General features: G+C 40.8%; 1 protein-coding gene across 1 annotated transcript in view; it reads right to left on the reverse strand.

Moving 5' to 3' along the window:
• The window catches only part of NRCAM (neuronal cell adhesion molecule), a 252,352-nt gene that overhangs the window by 29,799 nt on the left and 199,025 nt on the right, over positions 1 to 23,528 (reverse strand). Inside the window, exons 12-22 of the mRNA XM_081244738.1 lie at positions 18,710 to 18,853; positions 17,332 to 17,443; positions 15,594 to 15,760; positions 15,043 to 15,190; positions 13,530 to 13,654; positions 11,196 to 11,297; positions 4,671 to 4,868; positions 4,497 to 4,567; positions 3,294 to 3,519; positions 2,784 to 2,899; positions 1,241 to 1,445 (exon numbers count right to left, since the gene is read on the reverse strand). Coding sequence (XP_081100864.1) covers positions 1,241 to 1,445; positions 2,784 to 2,899; positions 3,294 to 3,519; positions 4,497 to 4,567; positions 4,671 to 4,868; positions 11,196 to 11,297; positions 13,530 to 13,654; positions 15,043 to 15,190; positions 15,594 to 15,760; positions 17,332 to 17,443; positions 18,710 to 18,853 — 1,614 coding nt within the window. The remainder of the gene's footprint in view (positions 1 to 1,240; positions 1,446 to 2,783; positions 2,900 to 3,293; positions 3,520 to 4,496; positions 4,568 to 4,670; positions 4,869 to 11,195; positions 11,298 to 13,529; positions 13,655 to 15,042; positions 15,191 to 15,593; positions 15,761 to 17,331; positions 17,444 to 18,709; positions 18,854 to 23,528) is intronic.

Genomic DNA, 23,528 nt, shown 5'->3' on the forward strand with positions numbered 1-23,528 from the left:
GGCTCCCAGGTGGCTGTGTCCTGACTCCTCTGGCCCCCGCTCCTGCATCAGTTGTGTTTGGTTCTCCCTTCCTCCTCCCCTTGCCATGGCCCACACCTGCAATGACTCTTCCCTTCTCTTCCCAACACATTCTGTCAAGATGGCCAACCTTCTAACTCAGTTCCACGTTAGCATGAACTGCAAAGGTGCACTGAGAAATAAGTAAACTACAACCTAGAGGATTCTTTTCCTTTCTAGATATTTTTCTGAGGTGATCACATCTAGTTCTCATGCTTTCTGGCTAAGGTAACTGAGGTTTAGAGAAATTGTATAACTTGCTTCAGGTCAGAAAGTTAATGACCCAAGTCAGCATCAAATTAGCAAGGTTCTACAAACTAAGTGTCCATCAACAGATGAATGGATAAAAAAGCTGTGGTATATATATATATATATATATATATATATGTATGTATATACATACACACACACACATATACATACACACACACAATGGAATACTACTCAGCCATAAAAAAGAATGGAATTTTGCCATTTGTAGCAACATGGATGGACTTGGAGGGTATTATGCTAAGTAAAATAAGCCAGACAGCGAAAGATAAATACAGTATGATAGCGCTTATATGTGCAATCTAAAAAGTACAATAAAGTAGTGAATACAACATAAAAGAAGCAGACTCACAGATATAGAGAATGAACTAGTGGTTACCAGTGGGAGGGAGTGGGAGGTACAGACTATTGGGGGTAAGACAGGCTCAAGGATGTATTTTACTACATGGGAATATAACCAATATTTTGTAATAACTGTAAATGGAAAGTAACATTTAAAAATTGTATAAAAATAGGGAATTCCCTGGTCCAATGGTTAGGACTTGGTGTTTTCACTGTCAGGGCCCAGGTTCAATCCCTGGTTGGGGAACTAAGATTCTGCAAGCCATGCAGCTCGGCCAAAAAAAAAAAAATTGTATAAAAAAAATTAGCAAGGTTTTTGACCGTGTGATTAACTGTGGAGAAAAATTTTAAGTCAAGAGAAAGGGGGTTTCAGGGAAGCCTCTGAAGCCTTCCCCACACCCTCAGGCCATAGATGAGCTGACACTCTGTCAGCTCTGTGTGTGCTGTGTTCATCTGTGGGAAAATCACATTTGGCTTCCAGAATATACTTTCTTTGGGGGCCCATCGGTCACGCAAAATCTCTCAGGATGCACCACACACTGCTAGGATCTCAGTGACACGTCCACCCTACCTCCTTCCGGGGTATTGAAGACCCTGTCGGGGCTGGCTGGGCCCTCCCCTTTCCCATTGACCACGCGGACATTCAGTGTATAGTGGCTAAAGGGCTCCAGCCCAGGCAACATGCCATGAGTCTTGCTGCCCTGGAAAGTGAGGATCTTTTTCTCAATATGGCGTCTGTTTCTTGTTGATGAACTCTGTGCCTTCCAGTAGTAAATCTGAAACAGCAAGAGTACAAGTCAGGGATGGACAAGGGAGCCAACGGAATCCTCATGCTCACAAAATTAAAGCTTTATTATTATTATTTTCCCCAGAAAGTTCCCTTGGTACGTTTTAGACTAGTGGAACAACAGACAGATATCATTTCTGAGGCAAGAGAGTAGGAGGCATAGGTAATGAGGGAAATTTTAAGAAATTGTGATGAAGCTCGGTTATGCTATGTTGTTGGAGAAGTCTAAGTGAAATAAACAAAAGAAATGAAACAGCATGAGACCCATACAGAAGGATTTAAGTGTCCTTTACTTGTATAAAATATGCTAATGGTAAAAATTACTGCCCAATATTTACACACTTTTGCAGAGTTAATACAACTTCATGTACAATATATCATGTAGTTTAATACTAAAAACCACAGTGAAGCGTTTATTATTACTATTCCTACGGTACAGAAGAGCCCCTGGGCTATCAAGACATAAGAAGGCCCTCCACTTCAACTCTAGGGCTTTCTCACTTTGCCAAACTGCATCACTTAATTAAAAATACTTATTTTTTGGTATGAAATTGTAGACAGATTTTGAAGAGATAAAATGTTGATTAACTTTGGATAGAAATCCAGAACTATTGTTTATTAAGTCCTCTTAAAGTCATCTTAGGAGCTTAAAGGCACCTTCAAGAGAAATCAACATATATACAGAATCTGGCAATCTTAGAGGAAGAAAAACCAAAAACCCGAAGTTGAACATGATGCAGTGCAAAAACCGACCTCTAGAGGTCAGGGTTTGACCAATCAAAGCCTGACTGCCTTGGTAGGTGTGAAAGTTCTTCGACCACCTCTCAATCAAAACTATGAATCGGTCTTTCTGTGCTTCCCAAGAACACAGATAACTGATGTTTATAAGAATGACTGAGTTGGAACTCTAGGATCTTGAACTATAATCTAAACTATTTAAAACAAAAGTCTACATTGTTTTCTGGATAGTTTTGTTGGTTCAACACAGTTTTGTTCGTTTAAAACCACAGTCAGTGTGGTTTTAAAGCTAGGTGCATTTCATTACATTCTAGTTTTCTGAACATCAGTTTTCCTCATTTCGTGCATGCGGTAACTGTTGAGTTGGCAGAATGTAGACTATCTGTGGGAAAAATGGAGAAAGAATTTTTTTCTCCCTTTGTGTGCAGTGAGATTTCGGTCCAGCTCTAGCTGGGATGCTTCAGAGCTAGGCTTCCGGAGGCAGTACACCTGATGAACTCTCAAGGCCCCTCCGGCCAAGCAAAGGGCGTCTGGCACTGGCCCATGGACTGTTTCTGAGAAAAGAACATGAAAGGTCTCTTTCACTTGCCCGATAGCCCTGCAGGTGTCCTCGGATACTTTTCAGAGGTACCGGGTCCCAGTGCACCTCGGCTAAGGTGCTGTTTACCACATTTACGTGCACATTCCCAGGAGCCACCATTGGGACTAGGGAAAGATGAGAAAGGGGGGTAGAAGTATCAATGTCATTGAGAATTTCATGCAAAAAATGTCACCGTCTCTTAATTTTGGCTTGAAACATGCCCCAGCCCGATGCTATGTATTATCAAGGATGGAGAATAGATGGGTTTTTTTTTTTTTTTGAGCTCTGTTCATTTGACTTTGTGAGAACAACATATCTTTTTAAAAAGTAATAACTTTTAACACGCTGAACCTATTTTCTACGTAGCAGGCTGTTTAGATGCAGAAATGTTGAGCGAAATCATGGCTGCCTCCCATCCTCCCTCCCAATCTCAGCACCTCTGGACATGGCCTTGACTTGCACTTTGGTAAGTCTGTTTTGCTGGGGAAAAATAGACATGAAGTAGCATCAGGCACTTACGGTCTTCTCCAGAATGTCCCAGGACCACAGCTGGCTCTGGAGCAAAGCCCGCGTCGTTCAGGGCCTGAACTTTGATCAGGTATGGGACAAAGGTCGGGGTGCCCGAGACAATGTATTTGGATACGTCTGCCACAACCATAGACGTCCATTCATCATCACCATCCTTCTGGCGCCAGCTAACTTTGTACTGAAGGCCTGGCCCATTAGATTCGAAACCATTCAAGGGCTACAAGAAAAGCCAGACCATCAGAGCTTATAAAACAGATCAGCGGTGCCATCTCTTACTGGAACGGCAAATTCAATTCCCAGACTTAAAGACGGTGAGCACTGCGCCACTAAAGTACAAGCTATGAACAATTTTCTCCAGGGACCTTTTGTCCTTTTTTTTCACCTGTGATGAGATCCACAGCTTGTTTGGGATCAACAGTTCAAAGGTGGTTAATTTCTATCTTGAAGTAGTAAACCCCGCCTAGGCCTCTCAGATTCTGGCTCCACAGTCATGGGTAGGTGACATAAAACTTTCCAGGTATATAGTTTCCTTTATGTGTTCCTGGTTGTATGACAGCACCTCACTGTCTATTTTACTTGGAAACTGAAATTGTGCACTACTTCTTTCTTTAAAAAAAAAAGAGATTGGCTTGTCATTCTATCCTGTTTCTACAGGCATGTATGTATCTAAGAATGGATGTGTGGATCTATCTAAAATAAGTTTTAAAATCACAGAAGCAAATATATATTAATTTTCCAAGTCCAAAAAAATAGAGACAGGCCAAAAAGAAAAAAGTAGAAGAAGTTGACTACTGGTACCTGTCTTCTAGAAGGTTCTCTACAATGGTGACAACACAAGCTACCATTTATTGAGCACATTCTATGTGATAGGCACCGTTCTAAGTGCGTTATAAGTGCATTAACTCCTTTAATCTTATGAGGTTGGTTCATTGTTATTCCCATCACACAGATACACACCAGAGATGTTAAAGAAATGCCTTAAAGTCACACAGTTACTAAGTGGCAAAGCTGGGATTTGTACCATTCATTTTGGCTCCAAGGATCAAGCTTTTAACTACTACACGATTAATAAATATATGATATATGTATATATTCCAAAAAATGTGTGAAAGGGGATTTTTAATACAGGTATTATTTAAAAACAACTTTTCTTTCCACTCTAAAATATAGTTGAATATTTCAGACATAGCTCACCTTCCACGTAATCACCAAATTATCCGGCTCTGATCCCAGCCCTTCCACAGCCGTGGGATTTTTATCTGGTTCTAGAAGTTAAACAGCCACATACTCGTAAACTTTGGTCTCTTGCAAACAGTGGAAAAGCCTTCTATTTTATTTCATGTCACAGAAATATGAAAGCTGCTTTACCTGCAGCTTTAGTCAAATACTGCTCAGATGCCTCGCTGGGCAAGCTCCTCCCCAGGCTGTTCACGGCCATCACTCGGAAGGAATAGTTAACATAGGGCGACAACTTCAGCTGGGCTGTGGTCTGAGCTCCAGAGACTTCAGTTTGGTGATGCCACAGCCCTGGCTCATGCATTGCATCTTCATATTCAATGATGAATTCTGGCCACACCACACACACACAACAAATCCAAGACATGAATTCAGTCACCCAATGGTAGGTCGCGAGGATAACGAACAGGACAATCTAACAAGAGCAGCTGAACATGAATTATCTCACTTTCAAGAAAAATTCACTAGAATATTTTGATTTCAGAAGCCTAGTGTCCTCAACACTTAAGCAAATCCAATAAGAGTATGCTTTCTCTAGCATGCTGAGTTTAGCTCCTTAAAATTGTTTAGAAGTGACCCACATATTCCTAGGAAAGTTTAAACATACTAAAAGATGATTGATTTTTTCATAACAGGAGATGTTATGTGAAATACAGAGAGATACTTTCTCCCACCAAACATACTGGCAACAATCAAATGTTTAACACACTTTGTGAACTATGACACAGGGAAACAAGCATTCTCATACTTTGTGGGAAGTGTAAATTGGTACAACTTCTATAGAGGACAATTTAGAACATCTAACAATATTTAACTCAGAGACCCTTTGACTCAGACCCTTTGTGCTTCCAGCAATTTATTTTGAATAAATGTGCTCATGCATATGTTCGAAGGCACATGAAAAAGAATCCACATGGCAGCATTGTTTCCAACTGAAACAACCTAATTGCAAACAATTGTTCATCAATAGGACACTGATGAACCTAAATGTTCATCAATAGGACACTGATTAAATAAATTATGACGCATCCACACAATGGAATGTTCTGCAGCTGTAAAAAATGAATAGGGCTGCTCCACATGTACTGAAACAGAATGATTTCTAAAATATATTGTTAAGTGAAACCAAGTAGGGTTTAGAACATAATCCAGCGTGTGCTGGATACTACAGCTGTATAAAAATAAAAAGATTTATTATAACATATACACATACACATACGCTTGAAGTACATGTGTTACCTCTTGGAGGATACACACTGTAACACTGGCGTCACTGGAGGAATTGAGAATCAGGGGTGGGAGGAAGACTTACTTTCCAGTGCATACCTACACTCTTGTCTCTAAAATTTTGTGGTATGTACATGTTTTACCCTTGTAAAAAATAAGTATTTATTTGTAACGATATATGCACCCCAGTGTTCATTGCAGCACTATGTACAATAAGCCAAGATATGGAAGCAACCTAAATGTCCATCGACAGATGAATGGATAAAGAAGATGTTGCACATACATACAATGGAATATTACTCAGCCATAAAAAAGAATGAAATAATGCCACCTGCAGCAACATGGATGGACTAGAGACGATCATATTAAGTGAAGTAAGCCAGGCAGAGAAAGAGAAATATCATACGATATTGCATATATGTGGAATCTAAAAGAAAATGATTCAAATGAACTTATATACAAAACAGAAATAGACCCACAGACATAGAAAACAAACTTGCGGTTACCAGAGGGGAAAGGTAGGGGGAGGGATAAATGAGGAGCTTGGGATTAACGTATACACACTACTATATATAAAAGAGATAACCAACAAGGACCTACTGTATAGCAGAGGGAACTATGCTCAATATTTTGTAATAACCTATGAAGAAGAAGAATGTCAAAAAAATATATGTATAACTGAATCACTTTGCTGTAAACCTGAAACTAATACAACATTGTAAATCAACTATACTTCAATAAAAAAAAGAAATGCAAAAAATAGGTATTTAGATATTCATTAATTGCCTACTACATGCCATGTACCATGATATGAATTAAAGGTACACAGATGAACTAGAACTATGTGTTGCATTGCTCGGAAGCTCAGCACTTAGAGTTCTCCTTCTAATCTATGTTAATTTGCTGGTGATCTCCAGTTTCATAAACTGATGACCTTCACATTTATATCTTCAGCCCTTATTTCTCCCCAGAACTGCAGACTTGGATACTTAATTGCCTACTCAAGAATTCCACTTGTTTGTCTAGTACAGCAGCTCGAACTGGATGTGACCAAGACTCATCTTGCTCTTCACCCCAACTGGTAGTGACAACTCAGGTCAAAACCTTGAAGTCCTTCTTGGCTCTCTCCTTCTCTTATACTCTCAATAGACCTGTTGGCTGTACCTTTAAAATATATTCAAAATCTCAGCTTACCATTTCTCAGCTCCTCCATCCCTATAAGCCTACTCCAGGTCACCAAGATCTCTTGTGAGAATTATTGCATAACCTCCTAGCTCACAAGTTCCCAAACTTTCTTAGTTCACGGTGTGCTTAGTGTCTCAGTAATTTTTTTCATGGCTCCCTTAGGTCAAAAGAAATACCTAACATTTCTGTGTATTAAGGAGTTAGGTCTATATAATCTAATAAGTGTTTAGGGCTTCCCTGGTGGCGCAGTGCTTGGGAGTCTGCCTGCCGATACAGGGGACATGGGTTCGTGCCCCGGTCCGGGAGGATCCCGCATGCCATGGAGTGGCTGGGCCTGTAAGCCATGGCCACTGAGCCTGCGCGTCTGGAGCCTGTGCCCCGCAACGGGAGAGGCCACAGCAGTGAGAGGCCCGCGTACTGCAAAAAAAAGTAATAATAATAAAATAAATAAATAAATAATAAGTGTTTATGTCTTAAAATCTACTGGGCACCACATAATTTGTCCAACCTTGTAAACAGATTTGACACCACCTTCCTCATTTCCTGTTTCACACTTATTTTCACATGGTACTTGCTTTTTATCACCACAAAGGCTTTGCAGAGATATGACACTGTCACAGTGTGATGTAGCACTATTAATATTGAAACTGTGAACTGCCTCCAGCTAGTATTTCATGGGGTGTCTGACAGATGTCACTGTGTTTCTTAAAAACCAAAATTTGGGGGCCTCCCTGGTGGCTCAGCGGTTAAGAATCCGCCTGCCAATGCAGGGGACATGGGTTCGAGACCTGGTCCAGGAAGATCCCACATGCCGTGGAGCAACTAAGCCCGTGTGCCACAACTACTGAACCCATGTTCCACAACTACTGAAGCCTGCACGCCTAGAGCCTGTGCTCTGCAACAAGAGAAGCCACCACAATGAGAAGCCTGCACACCACAAGGAAGAGTAGCCCCTGCTCATCATAACTAGAGAAAGCCCGTGCGCAGCAATAAAGGCCCAACTCAGCCAAAAAAAAAAAATTAAAAAATAAAAAATAAAAACCAAAATTTAAAAATCAAAAACTTCATATCCGGAGGCACCTCTGAGGTGTGCTGACGTTCTTTATGGCATTTCAACGCATGGTTTGAGAACTGTAGTCCTGCCTGGTCTCCCCGCTCTCCCTCTTGTTCCTCTCTAGACCATTTTCAATAGAATAGCCAGTGTGCTCCATTCCTCTCCTTCAGGGGTCCCCAACCCCCGGGCTGTGGACTGATACTGGTCCGTGGCTTGTTAGGCTTGTTAGGTGAGCGAGTGAAGCTTCATCTGCTGCTCCCCATTGCTTGCATTACCGCCTGAACCATGGCTCACATTACCGCCTGAACCATGGCTCACATTACCGCCTGAACCATCCCCCCTCTCCCCCTCCGTGGAAAAACTGGCTTCCACGAAGCTAGTCCCTGGTGCCAAAAAGACTGGGGACCACTGCTCTACTTATCCCTCCGATTCCTCCCCAACCCCTACAAGGGCCTACAAGGCCCTGCACAGTGTACATCCCACTCCACCCACCAACCCTTTGCCTCTTTGACCTTCTCTCCTACTTCACTTCTTCTTGTTCATTTCACTCCAGCCAGCCACAGTGGCTTCCGAGAGACATGCTCCTGTCTCAGGGCCTTTGCTGTTTTTCTTGCTCTCCCTGGAAAGCTCTTCCTTCAGTTAACTGCATAGTGTGTTCACTACCTGCCTCCTCATGTCTTTATTGACATACTCAAATGTTACCTTCTTTTCAAAAATTTATTATTTTTTAATTGGAGTATAGTTGATGCACAGTATTGTGTTAGTCTCAGGCATATAGCAAAGTGATTTGGTTATACATAAATAAATGTATATAACTATATTCTTTTTCCCCATTCTTTTCCTTTATAGTTTATTACAATATATTGAATATAGCTCCCTGTGCTATACAGTAAATCCTTGTTTGGTAGTGCACATCTGTTAATCCCAAATTCCTAATTTATTCCTCCCCCCTTCCCCTTTGGTAACCATAAATTTGTTTTCTATGTCTATGAGTCTATTTTTATTTTATAAATTAGTTCATTTGCACTATTTATTAGATTCCACATATACATGATATCATATAATATTTGTCTTTCTCCATCTTACTTCACTTAGTATGATACTTTCTAGGTCCATCCATGTTGCTGCAAATGGCATGATTTCATTCTTTTTTATGGCTGAGTAGTATTCCACTGTATATATATATACCACATCTTCTTTATCCATTCATGTGTTGATGGACACTTAGGTTGCTTCTGTGTCTCAGCTATTGTAAACAGTGCCACTATGAACTTTGGGATGCATGTATCTTTTTGAATTAGAGCTTTCATTTTTCCTGGATATATGCCCAAGGGTGGGATTGCTGGATCATCTGGTAACTCTATTTTCAGTTTTTTAAGGAACCTCCATACTGTTTTGCATACGAATGTTACCTTCTTAAGGTAGCCTTTCCTGACCACCCTGTTTGTAACTATACCCCTGACCCTCATATTCTTTACTCTCCTTCTCCTGCTTTGTTCTTTGCATGGCCTAAACATGGACACACACATAACCATGTGTATAGATATATGTGTGTTTGACTCCTCTTGGAAGCAGATGCAGAGATAGAACTAAATGTGTAGGAGATTTATTTGGGGCAGAGTCCATGGAAGATAAAAGAGAGAGAAAGCAGGAGACGGCAGGGAAGATCTTCAGACCGTAACGCAGGTCTGACGTCTGAGAAAGGAGAGGGGAAGGAGGTGTGTGTGGAAAAAGCCTCAGATTCCAATACAGATAGATTCAGCCAGGTCAGCAAGGAGCCCCAGAGTGAAGTTCTGTAGGAGGCATGGCTGAATCTAGGACCCTCGCTGTGCTCAGTCCCTGGACTAGCTCCGGAAGAGAGGGGCCTCATGGGAACACTGCAGCTGATCCCTAGGGAGGGGGCAGCAGATAGAGCCTGGTGTTGACATCCCTTGTAGTGGGTTCTCTCTTAAAAAGAGATCTGAGTAGTGTGTGTGTGCGTGTGTGTGTATATATATATATATATATATTTTTTTTTACACACATATATACATATATATAATGACATTATACACAATAACATAACACGTATTAATTTTATCTTATTTGTGTCCTCAATTAAAATATAAACTTCATATGGGCAGAGATTTTTGACTGTTTTGTTTTAGAAGAATGCCTGGTACATAATAGGTACTCAATAAATGTCTGTTGAATGAATGAACAAACGAAAGAGTAGAAATGCCTTTAAATCTAATGGTCTCATTTTAACATGGGTAAAAAGAGTCTCCAAGCACCCTCACCAGCTAAATCTGGCTAATGTACTGAATTAACTGGAAGATTCAGCATGAATGAATATGTGTTCTGATCAAGGACCAAAAACTCCACTGAGAAAGGAACACCACCAAAGAACACAAGATAGAGAGGATGCTTTTGTTTAATTTCATTGGATCTAGTCTGCTTTACCAGAAGGTGCAATAAATGAACACGCACATCACTTCAGCAGTATCTTAGGTCATCATCGGAAAGGAATTTCGTCTTCCTGCAGTATATACCTGAAGGTAGTAATATATTACAGACTTGCGCCTACTCTCTTAAGTATCTTTTCGGTTTTAAAACTTATAAGCTTATCTATAGTCTAATTTTACTAAGCTCTTCCAGTACCCTTATGGCATGGTCCCTCACCCGATTTTATTCTCTAAGCTGATGTCATCAAGCTCAGGAGGTGACATTGGTGACTGTGCCACTTTGTAGCCAGGGCTAATGGAAAGAAAGAGACCTGATGTCTCACCCCAGTTCTGTTACCAACTGTGGGTTTGAAAAGTCACTTTACTCACCAAGTCTCAATTTCCTAATAGCTAGACTGGTCCTTCTATTGTTTTCTCTCATATTAATGGGCAAAATGAATAACTTGCAATACATCTTCCTACTGTGGTAGAAACTGAAGGTGATTCTTATGGATCTTAAGCACAAAATGATAGTGTACTTGCTTAATTAACATCTTCAGCAATTAATTAGTGTCCCAAACCAGAAGTTGTAACCAGGAATAACTCCAGCTCTGAATAACAGAACATAAATAACTGTTTTGATTCTATTAGCAATGAAGCAGAGAATGCCAGCAAATATCTTCTGCAAGCAATTTCAATTACATGGGATACAGTGCTTTGAAAATAATCATTAAGTTGGTCAGTGAAAAAGCAAATGACACCACATACTTGTAATAGGGCTATTGTTGTCATCGCCTGGGGTCCATGACAGCTGAACACTCCTGTCTAGTTGATCCGTCAATTCTAAATCAAAGGGAGGATTTGGGACATCTGTAGACCAAACACACACATCATAGTTAACCACCCGACTTAGGAGGTTCTCCTTTACTCATGATACTATTCTCGGAGGGGACTTGTAAAGACACAGCACACGTAATGGCCAGTGAGCATGCAACTGAAAGGAAATGAAAACAGCTGAGGCTGCTGGGAACACACACGCACACCCAAGAGAACCCCTCAATGAGCTCTGCTTGCTTCTCTTTGAAATGAAACTAAATCCCTTGTCACCAAAGCCAGGGGAGGACATGTATGGTTCTCCAGCACTCTCAGTGCGTGTCTTCTCATAAACATAGAGGAGCACAAACAGAAAAAATAATACGGAAGCTGAATTTCTAATAAATGGGAAACAGAGAATAGGAAATGCTGAAAAACAAATACAGGCAAATGTACATACTATTAAAAGAAGATGCAAGTGTTCTTTCTGAAACATGCTAAATTACAGATTTGGGGGCACCTGAAGAATATTTATATTTTTAAGGGAATTCTAAAATTGATGCTATGCAGGTAGCCCTCGGCATGCAACCTTATGTGGATGCTCAGTACAAGTCAGTCAGGCACACAGGGAGGTGTGTTTATTCTCAGAGGACACCAGGGTATAGATGCCTGTCGGGACGAAGGTGTCTGAGGAGCATGTCTGCCTCTTCTAATGGTGCTTCTGAGATCTAGAGAGTTAATGTTCCCCCTGGGCCTTTTCCTGACCTTGCTCTTGGGAGTAACTCTGGCTCTTGGGGGAACCAGAGGCCATAGAAAAATATGAGCACTTCTTTCCTACCAGTAAAGAAGCAGTAATTGTCTATAAAGGACATGTCTTCTACAGCATAATTCATAATACTATGTAACATCCGGCTGAGTTTTCACCACAAAATTAATTTTTGTATTTATACGTTGAATAAACACGAGGGTTCTTTAATTAAAAAGATTTCGGGAAAAAAATTGATTTAACTTCCCGACTCAGAAAAATCATGCGACGTGAAAGTGTCCTCCTTTTCGTCTTTCTTTAGTGATTTATCTTCTGTGAACACAGTGAGTGGGTGGTTTTCTTTGATAGAAAGGTCAAATGTTGTACTAAGCATCCATTGCTTTCCTATGTAAATTTCTTGAAAATGGAATCCCCAAACAACATTTAGTTTTCCAGAACAACTTTTTTTTTTTTTTTTTTGCGGTACGTGGGCCTCTCACTGTTGTGGCCTCTCCCATTGCGGAGCACAGGCTCCGGATGCGCAGGCTCAGCGGCCAAGGCTCACGGGCCCAGCCGCTCCACGGCATGTGGGATCTTCCCAGACCGGGGCACGAACCCGTGTCCCCTGCATCGGCAGGCAGACTCTCAACCACTGTGCCACCAGGGAAGCCCCAGAACAACTTTTAATAGATTGAAATGAACACCTAAGTTGTGGAATGATATTTGAAATTGCTTTTTCAGTCTGTAAAATATGGATGATAGCTTTTGAAAAAGCACTATGCTACTTTACAAGGAAATGCTGTCAAAGAGGGACTTTTAGCAAACGAAACGACTTTGCAATAACACATGAAATACTTGGAAGCGAGTGGCAATATATTCAGTGAAAAGTTCCAGAATTATAATGAAGAAATGATTTATAGCAGTAAATGGACAACACAGCAGAACACCTGACAGAGCCCTTTTCCTTAAAGAAACACAATGACATGATAGAGAAAAGAAAGTAATGGACTTCTTTCGTACATGTGAAATTGTTTGAAAGAAAACAGAGAAAAGGACTCATATTAGTTTACCGTAAATGGGAGCTGGAGTTGGAGTGGGAGCTAGAAAGGACAGTAATATAAAGGAGTTTAATCAAAATTAGTAGTGGACAGATATAAGATAGCACAAGAAGACAAAGTCTGAGCATGATTAAGATAATAAAACTGAGCCTTATGCTTAGCTGTGAGACACAGCATTGATAAACATGCAGTAACAACACAGGGGGAAAACCCCTTCGATTTTAAATAAAGGTAGATCATTTCCCCCCCGTTTTCTCATAGAAATATCACTAATGTGCTTAACCACCGTTGTATTGCAGTGTTGCTACAGAGTACATTTATACTGAAATTACTACCTCAAAGGCATCTTTCGAGGAAGAAAGATGTGGGTATTTAACTCACCTATAAAATGCTAAATCTGTAACAAGCAAACAGTTACTACTGACAATTTTTCCTTTCAACCTAAAACAGGGCAGCCAGTTGTGCTGTATGTGTTCTAGCTCTTACCGACAACGCTGAGCACAGCACTGGCCGAAACGTTGTCCAGAGTTGTGTTGGCCACACATGTGTAGGTCCCACCATCGTCATCACTGACATCAGTGACCACCAAATGGTCCTTGTCAACAGTGAACCTGTAATTATCACATGCTCAAAGCGGCTGGAATGGACATCCCAACACACCCAATGACGGTTCTACTGGCATGAAAGCAACTGTGAACTTGGTAAAAGGGAAAGATGATAAAGATTTGCAGCACATTAGAGCTAAAATCCTATACAATACATGCCACTTTGATAATGATTAAAGTTGGAAAACATTTTGAATGAGTGAGAAGCTTGGGTTAGAAATGATGTCAAGTCATTTAGTCTGATGGCTTTCAACCACGCCTCTGGAGTTATAGGAGCTTCCTTAAGACCAGGGGCATCTAGAGCTGAGCTGGGGGCAGCTCCAGTTACTCTGAACAGAGGGCTTTCCTAGGCTTCTGCTGCTACCACTCATCTGGCTCAATTTCTAACAAAGTGTGTATTTTAAAATAATTTGATATTAATTACTATTTATTATTTTAAATTGAACTATAGTTGATTTACAATGTTTCAGGTATACAGCAAAGTGATTCAGTTATATATATATATATATATATATATATATATATATATATATAATACTCTTTTTCAGATTCTTTTCCATTATAGGTTATTACTGACTATTGAATATAGTTCCCTGTGCTATACAGTAGGCCCTTGTTGTTTATTTTATATATAGTAGTGTGTATCGTTAATTCCAAACTCCCACATAGTTCTTTTACGGGCCATTTACAAGAAACAGGGCACCATTTGGGCATAGTTGAAAGAAGCCACAGAAACCATTTCTACCAGCAGACAACACTCCTTCCCGTCGGGGTGATGCTTGTGCCCCTCTGCATCAGCTAAAATTCTCGTCTTTGACTCTGTGTACTTTGTCAAATCTAGAGCCTCACCTGGAAAATGGGCATGACCTTTCTTTCATACCAAGCTAAAGGAATGCAATGCGCTCAGGCTCTTTCAAATTCTTTACCTGTTTTTTTTTCTTCTCCTCCTTCTACTCGCTTTAGGTAAAATGAAAACTCCCCATCCAAATAAAAACTAGTGTCCTGTAAAATACTGACGAAGATTCAGGCTCACTCTGATGATTAAAGAGATCGTATTTCTGCTTATTTGTAAAATGGGAATGAAAACATCTGTTGAGAGTGCACCGTACAAGTTAGTGTTGTTCAAGACCTGAAAGGTTTTTCACATCCTGAATTACACAGGAGACCGACACAAAGACAGACAAACATTCTCAGGGTCTTATTTCTATAACTTGATACCTTTTTAGGTCCAAATATTCTATAGCATGAAGAGAAAATGTATATCTACTTTGGAGAGAGAGCAGACTTCAGAAACTTTAAAAACATAACCATTAAGTTACTGTACAATAAACCTTTAGTTCAAGAGCAGCTTTAAGAGAGAAGGAAGAGAAAGGAAAGAAATTGTCTTCAAATACCTTCCGTCACTGGGCAGCTCCCTGTGGTCCTTCAGCCACGTGACGGTGGGGATTAAAGTGTGATCGTGTTTCACTATGCATTCAAAGGACACCGTGCTCCCTCTTTGCACAACTGCATATTCAGGCTGTTTAATGATCCTCGTTGGATCTGAAATGGAAAGTTACCGTTATCCATTGCCAAAGCTGGAGAATTTAACAGAATCAAGACATAGAGAACAGACTTGTGGTTGCCAAGGGGGAAGGAGGGTGGGGGAGGGTTGGATTGGGAGTTTGGGATTAGCAGATGCAAACTATTACATATAGAATGGATAAACAACAAGGTCCTACTGTATAGCACAGGGAACTCTATTCTATATCCTGTGATAAACCATAAGGGAAAAGAATATGAAAAAGAATGCATATATGTATCACTGAATCACTTTGCTGTACAGCAGAAATTAACACAACATTGTAAATCAACTATACTTCAATAAAGTAAATTTTTTTAAAAAGCTGGAGAATTTGCTCAAAGTCTCATAATACTGAAAAAATGTTTGTCACCTCTGCCTCACCTTTGATCTCTAAGTGAATGTCATTCTTCGCCATTCCTAATTTATTCCTTGCAACACATGTATAAGTTCCTGTACTGTCCTTCTGGGCCACAGGAATTTCCAAAGTTCCATTTTCATGTAAAACATAGATATCTTCATGAAGAGCACCCCCTTTAGCACCTTTAAACCTTCATTATGAAAACGATCACAAAGACGAATAAAAATATTATAATTTGAAGTCAGACATGAAATGCCCTGTTCAAGGTCCAACACACCACACGATCTGCATTACAGTATCAAGGTCAGAGGCGTTTGGAAGCCGCACAAGCATATCGCATACTTGTAAATCAGGGGGGTTAATGCAAAGACAGATGCCAAACTGGAGAATTCAGCGATAAATGGTGTTTGAAGAATTAGGATGACAATACAAAACACTTAATTTGTAATTTTCATTATAAGAGATTCATAGCTTAATAAACACATTAGTACCTATTTTATCTCTAATAAGTAATAATATAGACACAATGAAGACTGCTCTTTTTGACCTTTCCCCCCTACTGTGATGTGTTTGTAACTCCATCTACACGTTACAATTCTAAAGAGATTTTGACTTCAAGGTTACAAGGGTTGTACTTTTGGGAGTATAAATAGGAACATATTCAGGGAAGGAGAAGAAGAAAGTATGCATGTAAAGTATGTCCACACTGAGCTTCCAGGTTAGTGTTCAGACATGAGAAGTGAGGATGGATGAAAAGCCGTGTGAAACTAAGCGTTAATCCATCTCCTTTGCTAGGAAATTTTCTGCACAAGCATCCGTGTTTGGGCTTCCATCCTACCCCTGGCTTTAATCTCACACCAGGAAGTGGAGCCCCACATAGTGTCCGGCACCTGATAGACCATCCATAAATGAATGTTCCAATTTTCTTTCACTCATTCTTTCTGAGCTGCTGCCTTTCCTGGCCTTGTCTCTTTCAGCTCATGCTAAAGCAAGCTGGGAGGATGAGCAGGACTGTTACCACGAGTGGTACGTGAAAAGGGATGTGGTCGAAAGAGGGAGTGAAAGGATACAGGGGAGCTTGGCTGGATCCAAGCCAGGACACCCAGTGGGAGAGGAACACTGGTAATAGCAAATTCTGTTTTTTTGTTTTGTTTTGTTTTGTTTTTTGCGGTACACGGGCCTCTCACTGTTGTGGCCTCTCCCATTGCGGAGCACAGGCTCCGGATGCGCAGGCTCAGCGGCCGTGGCTCACGGGCCCAGCTGCTCTGCAGCATGGCACGTGGGATCTTCCCAGACCGGGGCAAGAACCCGTGTCCCCTGCATCGGCAGGCGGACTCTCAACCACTGCGCCACCAGGGAAGCCCACAAATTCTGTTTTTTAAGCTTATGGACCCTGCGTCCGCCCCAAACGATATTTTATTATCAAGGAATGTCCCCCAACCTGTCCCTCTAGCCACCATTTGTGACGTCCCGGGTGATGTCCGTAGCACTGTAAAATAGAGCCACTTTAATTTTTTTCAAAAACATTTACATATCCCTCTGGGATGGACAAAGCGTGCCGCCAAAGAGATCATCCATGTGACAGTATTTACCACAGAGTGAGTCGTTAATAAATATTTGTGAATACATTTAATAATTAATAGGATGATGGCTTCTGCACTGCCTTTTTCCTGTCTGTTCTCTGACTAAATCCCCACATACTGAGAAATTCGAAGGCTTTGGCAAATGTAAACATGACAAGCAGATATGGCCGCTACTTACCACTCGATGGTAGGCAGAGGAGACCCAAAGAAGACACAGTCTAGCAGAGCAGGCCTGTTTGCAATGACTTGATAGAGTGTGTCTGAAGACGTAAGGATTCGTGGTGGCTCAGCTAAAAACGTTTTGGAAAGGTAAAGTAAATATTAAAATAAAATAAACACTTAGGCCTACCTGTATTTTACTGTATTTTTTTTTCAGGTCATTAGAATTCACGTTAAGGCACAGCCAACGTATCTCTCCCCTTATGTTCTCAGGCATGTATGACCCTGCCGGTCACTCAACATGGAAGAATACAAGTTTCCTCCCTCTACCTCACGGCCTGCATCTTCATCAGGCACAGTATTTTAATAACTGATTTCTTTATCTATCTCTCCAACTACACTGTGAGTTCCTTGCAGGCAGGGAATGGGACTTTTTATTGTTTTCTCCCCATAAACCAGCACAGTGTCTGGCACAAAAAAATAATGGCCAAATACATTTTTGTTGGATGACTGGCCCATCAGAACCTCGGGGTAATAACAGAGGTGGGTCGGGGGGAGAGGTGGCGAACATCCAAGCCAGCAGAAAAAAAGCAGAATGCTGATGACTCAAAACAGCACCAGAATCAAAACTGCTTCCTGTCCCTCCACCAACATCCTAAGGGCTCAGCTCTTCCTGTGATTTACTGACCTTCATTTCAAGCATGAAGGAAAAAATACCACATATTGGTTGGCTTCCTGACCCTAATTTTGTTTGAAAGGGAACCTACTCCACTTACAGGGGTGAAATATAATTCCCCGGCATCATGAAAACAATTCTCACATAAATTCTTAACAAATTTGGTATTTTCATAGTTTTGTCCCATATGAGAAATACAATGTTCACATAAACCCAACCCTTTCAGAATATGTTTATGTCACCGTTTTCTAAACATATTGTTATGAATTGATAAATAAATGTACATCGTGACTTAGGTCACAGCCAAACATTATGATTAATGACTTACTTTCAAAAATCAGAATCATGAAATTGTCATTCAACTTGTCAGTTTCTAAGGATGGAACAAGCAGTCACGTTCAGTTAGGAAGAGCAGACCTATGCTCTTTTCCTTCTGAGGGGTTGGACACAATGTAACTGTCTATGAACAGAGCAGCCTCTTTGATTATCTCTACAATGAGGAATTTGCCATTGTAAAAACCATGTTATGAAAGAACGTTAAGGACAGACGGTAATTTCCTTTAGGGCAAGGTTTGTATCTTATCCATCTTTGTGTATCCCTTCCAGCTCCAAGTTCTGTGCCACTGCCTAGTAGATGCTTAATATATTTCTGCTGAATGAATGAAAAACAACAGCAGTCATTAATTTAATTTGCCATGTCTTTAATAAAGGGAGAGCTTACCCAGGACATTTACAAATGCATTTGCCAGTAAATATCCATATTCGTTAGAGGCATTACACTGATATACCGCACTTGATCTTTCTTGAACGTTTGAAAAAATAATGGTATCGCCATCTATTTTTCTGCTGGGGTCATCAGGGGCAACTGTTTGGGTGTAAAAATAAAAAGTATATATTCATACCTCTTTGCTTAAAAGATGTAAAGCTTGAACTCTAATTTACAGTAAGTGGAAGACTGATCTAGGTATATGCAGTAAGAAAGAGAAGACCAACAACCCAAACAGAAACCAGAGTTTTCCTTCCTATAATTTAGTTATCACTTATCATCATGGGTATATGCTTGATAACCATTTAGTTTTAAATGGATTGATTCTTTTCAATATTATTTTGAGAGACGCAGGGGAAAAAAAGCAACACGTTAGGTGTAAACTGCAATACAAATTCAGAAAAACATTACCTTGTTCACAAAGAAATTATGGTTATTTTTGAGAAGGCAAATTAATTATCAAGAGGAGACGGCAAAATCTACTCCAAAAATAGAGAAATCCTTTAGATCATCCAAACCTGTATCTTTTAAGAGTCTCTTATTGAAATAGATTGATAAATAAATAAATATGTAAACAAATATAGGGCTAATAATCAAATGTGAAAATATGTATTTTCTTGTTTTGACAATTCCTGAGGCTGAAGTAGAAATAAATTATGTGAGATTTCCCTTAAAGGCAGCAGTTTCAGCTAAATCTCTCAACTACTTTAAAAAAATGTTAAGACCAGGATTGATCCTTACTGAAGCAGAATGGAACAGGTTGGTAATATAATATACGAGAATTCAGTCCAAGGCATGCCCAACGATTTGGAAGTGCTGTGCTATTGGACATATTTTCCTCTTTGTGAACACTAAATCTTAGGCTGTGACATTACATGGCTTTAAAAGTAAACTAAGGACTTCCCTGGTGGCGCCACGGTTGGGAATCCGCCTGCCAATGCGGGGACATGGGTTCGAGCCCCGTTCCGGGAAGATCCCACATGCTGAGGAGCAACTAAGCCTGTGCGCCACAACTACTGAGCCTGCACTCTAGAGCTCGCGAGCCACAACTACTGAAGCCCATGCGCCTAGAGCCCATGCTCCGCGACAGGAGAGGCCACCACAGTAAGAAGCCTCCGCACCACAACAAAGAGTAGCCCCCGCTCACTGTAACTAGAGAAAGCCTACGTGCAGCAATGAAGACTCAACACAGCCAAAAATAAATTTAAAAAAAAAAGTACACTGAAAGGAGTAGTAGGTGTCTGTCTCAGCATGCTGATCAAAATCAAATCTAAATAACAGCACCCATATATTCAATATCCTGTGATAAATCATAATGGAAAAGAATATGAAAAAGAATGTATATATGTAAAACTGAATCACTTTGCTGTACAGCAGAAATGAACGCAACATGGTAAATCAACTATACTTCAATAAAGTAAATTAAAAAAATAAATAACAGCACCATTCCTCTTAAACTGTTCTTGCACCTTGAACCACTTAATAGCCTTTACTTTCATTCTAAACATGCTTTTTCCTCTTCTTTTTTTTTAAAGATTTTTTTGATGTGGACTATTTTTAAAGTCTTTATTGAATTTGTTACAATATTGTTTTTTGTTTTTTTTTTAAATGTCTTGGTTTTTCAGTCACGAGGCATGTGGGATCTTAGCTCCCCCGACCAAGGATCGAACCCGCACCCCCTGCATTGGAAGGTGAAGTCTTAAGCACTGGACTGCCAGAGAAGTCCCCATTTTTCCTCTTTGATGGATGGCGGGAAAAGGATGGGCACCTAAGACATATTTATCACTGCCTTTAGACTCCTTTATCACTTTAAAAAGCTTCAAATAGCGGGTGCGTCTGAGGTTTATTAATGAAAATAAATAATAAAAATAAATCAAACTATAGTTATTTATCCTTGTTTTATCACACATATTCAAAGTATCATGCCTACTTGTACTGCATTAGCTTCTACTGATGCTGAACAAGTTACTCCAAACTTACTGGCTTAAAATCACACAAATTTACTATCACACAGTTCTGTATGTAGTTGTATGTCTGACTCTCTGACCACAATCAGTAGCTAATTTAGGAAATCATCTTAGATGCTCCAACTAGTTCAACTAGTGATAGGTGAGCCAAGATGCTTTGAGTTGGCATCTTAGCTCACACCCGCTGTTTATGACTCTAATGATTTCAAAATGGCCTTAAGGAACATGTTCTTTCTAACCAGAAGAAATATACAAGTTGCAATTCCTTTGACAGAGTATAGATTTCCTCAGTAAATGACAGCAGAGGACTGACACGCCACACTAGCCTAGGAAGTGGACTAGTGCTGCGGCCGGCAGCCAGGTACCCTGAGAATGCAGCATCCCGCAGCATCCCTCAAGGAACATCCCATGTTCCTTGTCCCACATCCCAAGTCTAGGATCATCAGGGTCTTTCTGACACATACTCTCAGCAATGTCTTTCCACTGCCTCAGCAAGGCGTGCTGGCACAGAGCAGCATTTTGGGCATCTCTTTCTCTGTCAATTATTCTTAGCACTTTTGGACCCAGTAGTTGAGCACTCGGTGCTGGGCCTCCTCAGGGGACTCCCAGTGCCCACGCCATGTCCATTCCGACTGCACCTCTGTGAACCCAGCAGGCAGTGGAGGGCCAGGAGTCCCCCCAGATTCCTTGAATATACTAAGCTCTTAAAAATTACATCACCATGGGCTTCCCTGGTGGCGCAGTGGTTGAGAGTCCCCCTGCCGATGCAGGGGACGTGGGTTCGTGCCCCGGTCCGGGAAGATCCCACATGCCGTGGAGCGGCTGGGCCCATGAGCCATGGCTGCTGAGCTTGCGCGTCCGGAGCCTGTGCTCCGCAATGGGAGAGGCCCGCGTACCGCAAAAAAAACCAAAAACAAACAAACAAAAAAACAAACAAAAAAGTTATATCACCATGTGTTTAATGGGTATAGAGTTCTAGTTTTGCAAGATGAGAAAGTTCTGGAGATCTATTTCATAATAGTGTGAATGTACTATAACACTACTGAACTATATGCTTAAAAATGGTTAAGATGGTAAATTTTCTTTCTTTTTTTTTTTTTTTTTGCGGTATGCGGGCCTCTCACTGTTGTGGCCTCTCCCGTTGCGGAGCACGGGCTCCGGATGCGCAGGCCCAGCGGCCATGGCTCACGGGCCCAGCCGCTCCGCGGCATATGGGATCCTCCCAGACCGGGGCACGAACCCGTATCCCCTGCATCGGCAGGCGGACTCTCAACCACTGCGCCACCAGGGAGGCCCAAGATGGTAAATTTTCTGTTATGCATGTTTTTTTAAAATTGAAGTATAGTTGATTTACAATGTTGTGCCAATCTCTACTGTACAGCAAAGTGACTCAGTTTTACACATATATACATTCTTTTTTCAATAATCTGTTTTTGTGTGTGTGTTAGTTTGTTGTACACCAAAGTGAATCAGCCATATGCATACATATGTCCCCGTATCCCCTCCCTCTCGAGCCTCCCTCCCATTCTTCCTATCCCACCCCTCTAGGTGGTCACAAAGCACCGAGCTGATCTCCCTGTGCTATGCTGCTGTTTCCCACTAGCTAACTATTTTACATTCCATTATCGTTTATCCGAGGAGATTGGATATAGTTCCCTGTGCTACACAGTAGGACCTGTTATGTGTTTCTTTAAGCACAATAAAAAGTTACCTCACCATGAACGTGGAAGACTAGTTCAGTTCACAAAGCCAGTAGGACGATCTTCCCCTAGTAGGGATTCATCAAGCACAATATACACCATTTAAAAGAGCTTTTACGTAGCCCACAGTTGCATTTTTTTTTTTTTTTTTTGCTATCAACTCTTTCCAATGTTATTCTTTGCTTGAGAGGCATCTGAGTGGATCTGCCTTATTTCTGCTAAATGGTGCAGCCTCCAAATATTTATTTTTGGCGAGGTATTTAGAAATTAAATAAACTCTTTAGGTGAGAGTAATAAGAGTGGAAAAGCAGATATTTCTCCATGGGGGTTTGGTCTCCATTCTCCTTAAGCGCTTACTAAAGAAACACAAGCAAACCCAGGAACTCTCACGGTGACATATGGAAGCTCAGTGGGTACTGGACAAAGAATCAAACTGCTAGTGCAGAGAGACTTGAAGCCTTTGGACTCTGTGTCCTGGCTGCTGGGTGGGAGTAACTCTCCAGTATCCAAACCCAAATTACCCAAAGGAATAAGAACTAGTTCTGGGAATAATCGACTTCTATCACCATAAATGCACACTGGGGAAAGAAACTGAAGAGCATAGAATTACCACCATACAACTTAAAGCCCCAAAGGTAAGGTTCAGAACTGGGCTGACAGTCTCTCAACAATGGTTTCTTTTATTCTACCTCTCCTGACACAGCTGGCCTGACACAGCTGGCCAAAACCATAAACGCTTCCAACATTTAGAAAGTGAGAACAATAACAGTGAGTGCCACCTTACATGTAAAAAGTACTATCAAGTTTTAAAATATTTTTTATATCTATTGCATAATTTGATTTTAAAAAGAGTCTTGTGGTCTACGGCCATACTACCCTGAATGCACCCAATCTCGCCTGATCTCGGAAGCTAAGCAGGGTCAGGCCTGGTTAGTACTTAGATGGGAGACTGCCTGGGAATACTGGGTGCTGTAGACTTAAAAATAAAATAAAATAAAATAAAATAAAATAAAAATAAAAAGAGCTTTGTGAAACAGATTAAGTAGATAGTAGTATAGGCACCTCGGAGATGAGAAACTACAGACTTAATGGTTTGTTTAATGCACG

The sequence above is a fragment of the Mesoplodon bidens genome, assembly GCF_964165515.1.
Source record: "Mesoplodon bidens genome assembly, chromosome: 9".
NCBI classification, from domain to species: domain Eukaryota; kingdom Metazoa; phylum Chordata; class Mammalia; order Artiodactyla; family Ziphiidae; genus Mesoplodon; species Mesoplodon bidens.